The sequence below is a fragment of the Amia ocellicauda genome, chromosome 18, assembly GCF_036373705.1.
Source record: "Amia ocellicauda isolate fAmiCal2 chromosome 18, fAmiCal2.hap1, whole genome shotgun sequence".
NCBI lineage: Eukaryota > Metazoa > Chordata > Actinopteri > Amiiformes > Amiidae > Amia > Amia ocellicauda.
The window spans coordinates 5,468,837-5,481,532 of NC_089867.1; the positions used below are offsets into that span (position 1 = coordinate 5,468,837).

At 37.5% G+C, this 12,696-nt stretch overlaps 1 protein-coding gene across 1 annotated transcript in view; it reads left to right on the top strand.

Annotated features, from left to right (window-relative positions):
- Positions 1 to 8,466: 8,466 nt before the first annotated feature.
- sntb1 (syntrophin, basic 1) overlaps positions 8,467 to 12,696 on the top strand; it is a 41,720-nt gene continuing 37,490 nt past the window's right edge. Inside the window, exon 1 of the mRNA XM_066690404.1 lies at positions 8,467 to 9,407. Coding sequence (XP_066546501.1) covers positions 8,876 to 9,407 — 532 coding nt within the window. The 5' untranslated portion in view covers positions 8,467 to 8,875. The remainder of the gene's footprint in view (positions 9,408 to 12,696) is intronic.

Consider the following 12,696-nt stretch of genomic DNA (forward strand, 5'->3'; position numbering starts at 1 on the left):
ATAACATTAACATATGGATATATTGTGCAAAACAGAGTGGAAATAACATAGCAGTTTGTTAATATACTTCAAAGTATAAAAAACAAACAAATGAGTTGGAAAAAAATACCTTGCTTTGCTATAGCTAAAAATCCTAATTGCTGTGGTTGTTATTACTTGCTCTCTTTTAAATCATTATTATCCAACATCTTGTTTGTTTGTTTGTGATGGAGGTTATTAACACAACAAAAGAAGATTTGTTTTGTTTGATATCTAATTTGCACATGAAAGCCAGGTCTCAGAGCTGCTCATTAGGATAGACGTATTCCGATAGCTGGTATTTCATAATTCATTTGACTGATTCTTTTATCCAGTATTCTTTCCTCGTCCTGAATACTCATCATAAATAAAATACATCTCTGTGGGTTTCTTTTGGTGTCTAAGGTAACACCAGCTTGACTAATTTGACTAGTTCTCCATGTCAGTCATGAAACCATTTGTACATTCTATGGGACATTCTATGTTTTGCGATCGGCCTGTCCATGTCCATAAAACCATTTCCTTGTTGTTTGAGAATTGACAGGCAGAAAGCACGGCTACTACTTCTCAGATTTTTAGCATTTAGAAAATCGGATGTACTTATGTTATGAAAGGAATGAATGCTCAGTTGGATTTATACTACATGAAGCCTATTATACCTTGTGATTTGTCAATGCAGTTAAGGGAAAACATATTTAAACTAAAATATAGGACATCTGACTTTGTTATACTCAATGCAAAGTAGTATATACCAAATTTAAAAATAAACTGCAATATATAGGCTATTGTATTGTATTTCATAAACATTTTTTGATGTGTCACCAGCTTTCTTCCCTCTTCATTTCCGGTACTTTTGATAGATGTAAGTAAAGACACTGTGATCTGTGGATCTCATGGATCAGTGAGCCAAATTGTTATAAAGGGTTTACAAGGTCTCACTTTTCCCAACACTAATTAGAAGTTAATATGATTTAACATATATTTTTACATTTTTACACAAATGGTATTAATGAATTATAACATGGAACCCTTCCATACAGCCATTGAATGAATGTACAAAAGTTCAGTTGTTCTGTAGATAATACTTACTAGGTAAACAATTCTTAATAGCTTGGTTATTACACATTTATAACCTGCCATTTGTACAGCCTAAGTGTTAGTTATTGTTATGCTCATCAGAGCAGAGCTTCTTTATCGGCATGATGAAGGCTAAATCAGAGCTGCAAGCTTTGAATGAAAAGATTATTTATAAACTAGCTTATATATATATATATATATATATATATATATATATATATATATGCTCACAATGTTACACAAGTGGCTATTTAGGAATTCCGTTGTCCACAGCCCTCTCCAAGTGATATTGTGAAAAGCCAAAGCAGACAGATGCTCATCAAGGGCCCTCTGGCTGTGTTTACTGCACAAGGATGTCTCCTGTGGCGCACTGTGAAGTTCAAGTGTGGACATCTGCTTTGACTTTGGGTGACACTCCCTGTCTAAAACAAGATCAATTAATATTTCTCATCAAATACACTCAATTAGTTGCAGCATAACCATATTCCAAAAAATGCAGTACCTCCCGGAATTAATTATGTAACCGTGAGCTACTGCCGATATGTATAATTCATACACATTAATTATTCAGCGTTTACATTATTGTAAAGGTAAAAGATGATTTTTGTGGTTTTAATGGATTTCTGGAGAACAAAGAAACGTGTAAAAATAAAAGCCTCTGACATTAATCTTCTTGTTTTGATGTCTCTGTGGGTCAGTGCATCAAATTAAAATAACATTTATTTTCAGGAAGATTTATTCACTTAATGTGTTGGATTCAATTAAGTGTCTTTTGAGTGAACAAACTAACAATGTAGTTAAAAATCAAATGTATCCCAATTTGAACTGACCAGGGTAATCACAGTTTGTACTACAATTTCCAAAAATTTCCATTGTCAAATGACAATTTATAACTGATTTGAGAAAAAAAAACAAAAAAACAACAACATTGTTTGAAAATAAGAGCTCAGTAGTTCAATGTAATCCAAAGTTAACTTCAAATTACAAAATCTAACCAGTAGATGCTATGCAATTTCATTGAATATTGGTATATTTATGTTTTGATAAATAATAATGCTCAAACTTTGATGTGATATGTTATATATTCAGTAAACATTGAAATATATATATATTTAAAAAGAGTAATAAATTAGAAATTAAGACATTCTCTATTTTTTGTAATTAGTGACACTAATGCTGTCTCAAATATGTAAAAAAAATGAATTAAAGTTAATTAAATTATAGTTTTGGGGGTTCCATATCCATTTTTATTAAGACAAACACTTTATACACTACACAACTAGATCACATAAGTCATTAATGTGGCATTCTTGAAATACGAAAATATGAATGAAAAAGGATTAATAATGGCAGGGGTGAAACACAGAGGTGTTCTGTAATTGATAGTGTATGTTCAATTATAGACTTCACACACATTTGGGAAATATAAACAAGAGTCTTTTAGTGACCTTCTTTAGCCTTTGAGCCACCATCATAAATCAATGTTCAGTTTTCTATATGAGTCATGTGGGCATTGGGCAATTTCTTACAGTACATATATTTAAATGGTTGTATATTTCTCAATGAAAGCCTCTTGAGATATATAGCAATCAACTCAGGCTGCGTTCAAAATGGTTGCAATAACTGTAGTTAAAACAGTATTACAAGCTGTTGTGATGTATGTAATCAACTAGAGAATTAAATGGGAAAATGCATAATTATGATGTTCAGAAATATGTTGGGTTTTTATGGATATGTCCTCTGTCCCAAGCAACACTGCTGCAATGCGACCACCATGTATGAATGAAAATATATCCTTACATACTTCTCCCTGTGACCCTCTGAGCTGTCCAGGAGTAACAGCCCACTGTTGTCTAAACCCAACTACCGGAAAGCGTTATCAGACCGCAAGTCAGATAAGGACACCGTGGGGGACTCGCCAAATACCTTCTGGTCTTTTTCAGTTTGCACATGCTGTCACTTCAAATGGCCTTCATGTCGAAAACCAGACAACTTTAACCTTTTCACTTTACTTTATCACTTCCAACTCCAACCCTAACCCTAATCCTTTCCTGATTCCAACTCCCATCTATTACCAACACTCACCTTAATGCTAGTCTGAGCACTAATGTGAAACCCCAAACTCAAGTGCAGCCATATTTTACACGCCAAATTATGCCTCTGATATAAACCTGTACTGAACTAGTGTAGTACTTATCATCAGATCTTCAATTCAATGTTTCAAGTGAAGAATTTCTAAAATGCACTGTATATTTGACCAATTATCTGCATGTCAAGCATGTCTGAAATCATCCAGAATGTTTTTATGTGTTGGGGAATTATACATTTGCTTTAAATGCCAGTTGAACCTTCTGGGTGTAAGTTGTCATGCCCTTTTGCATAATAAAGAGCAGACAGAAGGAATTAAATACTGGTGTAACTCGTTTAAATAATCCGAGCTACATGAAAAGGCTCAATAAAATAATACAATGTAAGAGACGGAGAGAGAGACACACATAAAATGGCCACGCATCACAAATTTGATACAAATGTAACGCACATTGATTAATTAATTAATTAGTTAGGAGTTATTCCATTAGATTTAAACAAAACTTCAACCTATTCACCAGTTACTAATTCAGTACCCTGCACATGAAAGGAGATTGTACAGCAGAGTATTCTTAACCTAACAGAAATCAAGTTTTCACATTGTACTATGCAATTGATCACAGTTTGAATTATTTACATTACAATTACAGCATTTGTGTGGGATGCAGTAAGGACTGAATAAATTGCTGTTGGGGGCAACAGATGTATTGGAAATATTTAGTCAGATTCAATATGTGAGTTAATGTCCAAGTTGGGGTTGCGGACCCCAAAGGCTTGAATTTGCCTCAGAATCTTTTAACTGTGTTATTCAGGAACTTGTCACTGATATTATGGTCAGATAGATGAGTAATACAAAGTTTGTCTTGAGTCTCCCCTCTGCAAAAATCATCATTTATTCTTATTGCCCAAAGCCCAGGATAATGCTGTTACATCTACACTCCACACTTCCCCAGCATGCCACCAGAGGTCATCACCACCCGGATTCTACCCCTGTCCCTCTCATTCCCCAGCACCAATCAAGCACCCAATTAACATTCCTCAGCTCAGTGTGCACATGCACCATCAACCCTCCCTTCCCATTGGACCAGCACTACACTTCCCTGTGCCCTGCTTCCCTCTGCTCTGTTTTTAAACCCCCTGTTCTTTGCAGTCAATGCCAAGTCTTGTTTGGGTCATATAGCATTTCTAGGTATTGTGCTTGTTTATGGATGCCCTGTGTTTTGACCTCTGACTGTTTGTATGCCTGATCAATTGAACTACTGCCTGTGACCCCAGCTACTCATTTTGCCTTGCCTCCATTGCTTTGATTTCCCGGCTGGCTCTTTGACCTAGACTGTTCTATACCTGCTGCTTCCCACACTTGAGTCCTCCACTTTCCTGGCTGTTTGCATAGGCAGTCGTGACAAATGCAATCAGGCAACCAATTATACTGTTATACTGTGCCTTAGAACATTTTCATTTCTCTTCCAGTCATTCTGTTGCTTGGTCACCTGACACTGTATATCCGCACATCTGTATTCAATTCAATTGTACTGTATTGAAATATGATCAATAATTGTATGGAAACTGCTCAAAATTAAATTGATTTTAATACTAAGGATAGCATAATCACATTTTTCATACTCAGTATATAGGATAGCAACTGACTAATGTACATTTTAATACTTAGTTATATTAAAACTCAATGTCTGGGGAAAAGAAGGTGAATTTTCACACCACCAGAGGGAGCAGTTTGTCAATGTTTTGCCAAGTGAAGTGTGTTGAATGATTCTGATTCTGTTACACATTCTCTTAAGCCTCTATCACTGTGATCATGACATTTACTCTTAATTAAAACATAAATTATCTTAAGCAACAGTGCTTTTTCAGTACAATATAGCAATACAAAGGTGACAGTCATGTTCAACAGCAGATCAAAAGATACTTAATGAAGTCAAAAGTTATGTCTATATTGGACAATAAACACAAGATACTAAATAATTTGCACAAGATTCTAAATCATTCCCACAAGATTTATTTTTTCTCTTGTGTCCCTTCCCAGGCTCCATAGAAATCTACTCATTTGCATAAAGAGAAAAGTATTTGATCAATGCATACTACCAGTGCTCACTTGTATATATGATGCAGCAACGGCAAACAACACAAAGCAACATGGAAAGATGTATACTTGCAATAACAAGAAGAGACATAAAACAAATGCATCAGTGAAAAAAATCTATGTGAAAATATTAAATGGCAATGGGCCAGACGCATTGCAAGAAGAACAGATCAAAGATGGACAAAAGAAGCTATAAGAATGGATTACGACAGAGTTTGAAGAAAACCATATAAAACTAAAGCTATGAGACACGAAGCTTTGCTGGTGTGAATGGGAAAGGAGACGCTGTAGATCAAAACAAGTGGAAACATTTGGGGGGGCTTCATCCAGTATCCATATATATTTTCTCTAGTGAAACAAAATATCAAGAATTTGAAGAAGAACTTGGTCAAATTTAATGGGATATCATAGGATCTAGTGACGTTTAAACCTGCAGAGTGGGAATATTTAATTTTATCATGGTACAAAAAATGGTCGCACAGGTGGCGTTGGATTCATTACACACAGGAGACTGAAGAAAAACATCATCGAATTTGACAGCACTTCTGACAGAGCAGCAAGAATGGTTATCCACCTAACAAAGTGATATCACCTCCAGATTGTCCAAGCCTATGCACCTTTGTCTCAAGCCACTCTGACAAGGAAATAGAAGATTTTTATGAAGAAATAGGACAACTACATAAAAAAAGGAAGAGCATGTATTAAAATCAGCATGGGAGACTTCAAAGCAAGAATTGGAAACAACATGATGAGACTTCAGTAGGTAAATATGGATATGGAGACAGGAATGAAAGAGGTGATAGATTAGTGGAATTTGCAGAAAACATCTTTTTATCACAAATTCTCTGTCACTAAAAATGGACCAGGGGAAGGCCTAATGTAGGAAAAAGTGAAATAGATTACATCTTAATGAAACACAAACACATAATTGAAGACTGCATGGTCCTGAACAGATTAAATACTGGAAGTGACCATAAAATGGTTCAGTGCAGAATTAATCTCAATGCCAAAGTGGAAAGAAGAAAACGAATGAAGAAACCAAAGTCAATCAACATCATGAACCTCGGAAATCATCGAGTGGAGTACAAATTAGAATTGAAGAAGAGATTTAGTGTACTTTATGACACAAACAACGCTTTGGAATGGGAAATAATCAAATAATTGCCCTGAAAAATGATGGCACAATCAAAAACAGAGATGCGATTATCGGAAGAGTGGACGAATTCTACAAAAACCTATATAGTAGTGATGACAGCAGTAAAGAAGAACACAAGTGAAATATCCGATGTGATTCCAGAAGAAGAAGGCTATGCCATTAAGAAGATGAAAAATGGAAAAGCACCTGGAGCTGATGGAATCACAGTGAAGATCCAAAGAAGCCGAATAAGGAATGGAGAAGGTTCTGGCAAAACTTTTCACGAAGTGTATCAGAAATAAACAAATATCAGATAAATGGAACAACGCAACTGTCATTGTCCTTCACGAGAAAGGAGACAAAGAAGATGTGAAGAACTATAGACCCATTAGTCTACTTCCCATTTTATAAAAAACTATTTACAGAGATATTAACACCTTCAAGACACACTGGACTTCGCCCAACCAAAGGAAAAGGAGGATTCAGAAGTGGATATAATACGATGAAACATATACAAGTTGTACGAGAAGTACTGGAAACATTCAGACGACATGAGCTTCCACTGTGCTTGGGTATTGTTGACTACAGGAAAGCATTTGATTCAATATATACAAACACAGTCATCAGAGCTCTAAGAAATCAACACATTGAGGAAACCTATAGAACTCTTATTAAACAATGCTACATCAACAATCCGACTCCACTAAGACACTGACAAGATCAAGATTTGTAAAGCAGTATGTCAAGGAGACACAATCTCTCCAAAACTCCTGAAAGAATTGTTGAAAACTTTGGACTAGGAAGGAAAACATATAAAGTTAAAGGGAGCTTCAGTATGGATCGATATAGGCTCATGGTGATGATATACATTCCCAAAAAATCCTTGATGAATTTCCGGTCATTGCATGAATCTTTGCCTTGGCTCAAACTTATGTCTGAAGTGCAGAGTAAAGCAAAAGACAAGAAAAAGAAATCAGACTATCACTTTTACAAATACTTCACCAATCCACCAGCAGATGCCACTCTTTGTACTGCAGCATCAGTGTGGAAGAAAGCAAGTCCAAAAATGGAAATTCTAAGTGTGCAATACTGCTCCTGCTCTATTTTCTTTATCTGTAATTATCCTGCAAATGTATCAAAGTATTCAAGTTAGAGGCAATATATTAAATGTGGAGGTTAAAAAACCTAGGATCATTACCGACCTGCACCGCTTGCCCAAACAATTCAAAGATATAACCTAAGTTAGTCATGTTATAACTGATGAATGCCTTTTGATGTGATGTCTTTATTGCAGTTGTGTGGGTGGTTAACACAAAAAAGCAGATAAAAACTATGTATCTGATGATGGCAATGTTTGAGGAGAACATATCTCTTGTGATTAAACGATTTGGCCAGCTAAATGGTATTGAGTAAGGTTTATTAGGGTAAGGGTGAGGAAAGAGTCTACAGTAAGGTTTAGATTCACATCCAATTTAGTGCTAGGATTGGGATAAAGTAGGATAAATTGAAATATATTGTATACATTTATGTTGCAACTACATTACTATAGAATTAAGCTATAAAGTATTTGGCATAGGTGTACTGCATTACCCACAGCTATATAAAACAAATATAAATGAGACACCAGTCATTACTATACTATAAATGAGGGAAATCTTACATTTTATCCCTGGTGTATCAGCAAGAACTGTAGGCTACACTGTGTTTAAAATAATAATAATAATAATAATAATAATAATAATAATAATAATAATAATGGTTTAACTGTTCAACTGTATTAGGGATATATAAATAATGCGGAAAATGTGTAATTTATAATCTAGATTATTATTATTATTATTATTATTTATTTATTATTATTTATTATTAATAATAATAATAATAATAATAATAATAATTAATAATTAACTAGAATCGTGCCATTTCCCTATATCCAAATGTGTTCCAATGTGGCTTTATATATGCAATTATTCAGAAAAGAAACCTGTTAAAGCATGTAAAACAACTTCGGCAACAATGAATCACTTACGACAGGAACATATTTAACATAGTTTAACATCATCTCTCCCTGTAGGTTTCTGAATGCATTTGTTTCTTGGTGTTTTACAGATCGGAGGTGGATGTATACCATGCGTGGTTGGCGTTTAGGGACCAGCAGAATAAATGCAACCTTTATTCTCTGAAGTCCCACCTGTAACGCGGTGCTCCTGAGGAAATGGAAAAGTCACAGCCTCCCCAAGACAGCTGCTGTCCTCTGCGGTTCCCAGGCTCTGCTCTCTGTTTATTGCTCGGCTTAGTGGGCTTTCCTAGTGGGTTGCTCCACCCAAAAAGGATCAGGGGAGTGAGAGAGCTGAGCTGGCCAAAAAAAGGGGGAGAGAAACTATTTCCAAGCTCCACGAAGTCCGAGAGTAAAGTCCTGTGTGTGTTCAATCACATGGCATGTTAAGAATGCTCCAAAGATGGCGGTAGCAGCGGCGCTTTCCTCTAGCAGGGCGCACAAAAGTGCCTTTCTGGAAGTTTTGGTGCGGGATCGCTGGCACAGAGTGCTGGCCAGCCTCAATGAAGAAGCCCTCACCCTGAGCTGCGAGGACCCGGGCCAGGAGGCGCACTTCAACGGCCTCACCAATGGGGCTTACGCGGGCAACTCCGGGCACCCCGATCCCGCCGGCAGCCCCAAGCAGCAGGCGGCGGTGCGGACGGCGTTCACCGAGCTGCCGGAGCAAGTGCCGGAGGCGATCGCCAACAGGAAGAGGTGCGTGAAGGTGCTGAAGCAGGAGGTCGGCGGACTCGGGATCAGCATCAAAGGGGGCAAGGAGAACAAGATGCCGATACTCATCAGCAAGATCTTCAAGGGGCTGGCTGCCGATCAGACCCAGGCGCTGTACGTGGGGGACGCGATCCTGTCCGTGAACGGGGTCAACCTGCGGGACGCCACGCACGACGAGGCGGTGCAGGGGCTCAAGAGGGCTGGCAGGGAGGTGACGCTGGAAGGTAGGCGCAGGAGATCACTTGGGAAATGGGGATTCACTTCTGAGCTTGAGAGTTGCAGGGAGATCTGTAGGGGTGTGTGCCGCGGTGCATATTAACCACAGTGGTGAGAGACAAAGTCGCGCACATGAAGTGTTTTATTTGTACAAAACTTGTTAAACCTGCAAGAAACGCGGACGGTGCCTAATTCATCATTCTGAACGACTTGCTAAACGTGTCAGGTTTGGTATTGATACTTTTTGTCTGGGGGGGATGGAAGCAAGTACCACTTCAACACGTGACTGCATACTAAGCTAAGGACAGGTCCTAATGTTGCACTTTGCATGTGTCGCTATCTCTGTAAGACAGTGTGCTGTCAGTGTCAGTAAATGAAATGCAAATCTGCTGGAGGACAAATTCCCCTCCGTTTTACCGGCAAGAGACCGCAAAACCTGCAGCCCGAGCTGTCAGCTTGCACGCCACACATGCGCGGCCGTCTGCGGGACCTGCCCGGTATGGGGCGTAAAACTCCTGCAGTCAACTGGCTCATACAATGTCCTGTTCAGTCTGACTCGGACCGTGTACATGTCAGTATTGAAATGCTCTGCAGTGGATGTGAATAGATGTCTTTTCTCTGAAGGGCCGATAGTAGAGGCCAGTGAATGGTTGTTCTGCTGCCCGATTGGGTCGTCTCCAACTTGTAAAGTTTACAAATATTGTAAACATTCTAGTGCTTCGATTTCAATCCGGAGCATCAGCTGTTGAAGTGAAAATCATCGTAATTTAAGTGTTGCCTTTCTCTTTACATTACAGAATGCTGTCTGTAATTCCCTTTCTACTTGCCAAATATGGTTGTAATTCCTTGTAGTCTATCAATTTGGGCAGTTCTTCAGAATGGTGTAAAAAAAAAACCAAAAAAAAACCCCAAACATCTTAAGTGTCATATTTTGGCACTGGCACTGCCTGGGTGTATGATAACAGATTTACCTTCTCTTCACTGAGGAGAGTTTAACCATTGCAGATTACCAGGATTTAAGGTGCAGAACTGACATAGTTTTATGCACACTTTCCTCAATGGACAAGAACAGACCAGTGTTGTTGTGCTCTAGTTGCAATGAATACACCAAATAAACACAGTGAGTCCTTTGACATGTTAGTGAGAAACAGACATACAAAATGTATTAAGCCTAAGTGGGCAGGCATTTCTGGTAGTCCCTTCATTAATAATGAATAATATAATCATGTTATGTAATAACTTAATAATGTCGCCTTATGAGCCATGTTCCATTAGGACAGTTTTAAATAACTATCCTTTGTACTGCATGACATGGTCTGAATACCCCTTTTGTCATTATGCTCATATTTTAATAACCATTCCAGAGATTTCTGAGTACATATAAACATAATCATATTCCTATTACAGGGCGACTAGTATGGAACTAAAGTGTAGATCCAGTACCTGCATTTAAAGTTGATCTTTATTGGTATTTATATCATTAGGCATTCCATATCATATATCATTCATATACTAATGCACATGTATACCTCTGCTTATATTAAGAGAAGCCTGCTGTAAATGTAGCGCATTACTGTGAGCTGGTGTGTTGCAACAGAATACCTTTAAGTGTATATTGAAACTTCCTTACACATGCCAACTGAACTATTTCTTTGTTATAACTTTAAAAGCAGAGAAAGTGCATTTTATGATGCCCTCTGTAAACAGTGTGCTTGTGTGCATATGTAATGTAGTGCTGGAAGATGATGAAAGAGCCAGCCTTGAAAACAAATGTAGTGTTTAGACACCTTATAAACAAAGTAAAAATAATAATACATACAAACTGTCAACTCGTATTCTACCAGTACAATAAACAGGAAGAGTGACAGTAATACAGCACTTCCAGGTCTGGTTACTTACTAACCTGTTGGTCAAAGGGACTTCCTAATTTCAAGGGAATTGGCCACCCTAAACTAAACCACAAAAGGTTCTCTCATGTAAAGCCCATTCTTCTAAAGTAAAAGTTGTGTGCACTGAAACAAGCATAATCCCTTTTGGCAGAAGGCCAGTCAGTCTGCACTCTACCCCTTCAAGCTTGAAAGACTAATAAAGAAAGAACTTTAAATTAATTAGCGGTGCTGGATGGGGTCAAAAAGTAACCTGCTGCCCCAGAGCAGGGCTCTGTGTGTGCATAGCCTGATTTTGCTGAGATACCTGCAGCTACATATTTCTGCTCTCGCTCTGAACACTTCCTAGAATTCCTGTCAACCACCTCTGAGGACAGTATGTGTGTGAGGGACTGAGCGTTTTACCAAAGACCTGAATGCCAGGCCTGGCTTAGGTGAGGCCTGAGAAGTACCTAGAGGGATGTGAGCAGAAGTCTGGAAAACAGAAACAATCGAACCCAGGCCTTTCTTATTAATGTACGCACCACTGTCAATGTACACACGGAAATCTCACCTTTTTTGGTGTGAAGCTTAAAGAACGAGTCAAGAAAGCAGCTAGATAATGAATTACACTATAAACTGTTTCCAGCAGAAGCTCTCTCTTTCTTAGACCAAATTCCCATCTTTTGAACATTATTGCTAGACTGTTGATTGGTTTCTTGTAGTAGCTTTACAGTGGCTTTTAAAAGCCTCCAGATATAATCCAGTACTCTAAGAGCTTTAATCATGGATGTGTATTCATTCAATGCCATCATTAAATTAACCCTCTGGTTCAGAGATATTGTTTCATTATATGTATATTTTGAATAATGTATTTACAAGGTAATAGGGCATAGTTTTATTCTGTGCTCGTGGCAACCATCTGAAATGAAATTAAGCAATGTACAACATTAGCAAAAATACAGAACGTCATTAGATATTCATACAATGATATTCTCTACCAACTTATCCACTTACACCATTAATAATTTAACTTAATTCAAATTTTAGTTGGAGACAATTTTTACAGATGTAGCTTCAGGCCCTATCAACAGTTATTTAAAATATTTTTTTGTATGAGATTGATGCCAAGGTTGATACATCAAATAATTTCTAATATTTTCCTTAGGGTGGAAGTGCTATGCTGAGAACATTTCTTAGGAAACAAAATACTTTTTTTCTTTTCTTTTTTTTATTTGCAAGCTTGATGTTACAAATGGCTGCCAACATGAAAGTTATGAAGCCTCTTGCTGGTTAGACTGCCTAGTGGTAATTATTTTAGGAAATAAAATACTAAGCAAAATAAAAAATAATGATAAGCTTATGGTTAGTGGTTGGGCACACCCTCAATAACAGTCCGTAATCTCTTGACTTCTACACCAAAAAATTAAAT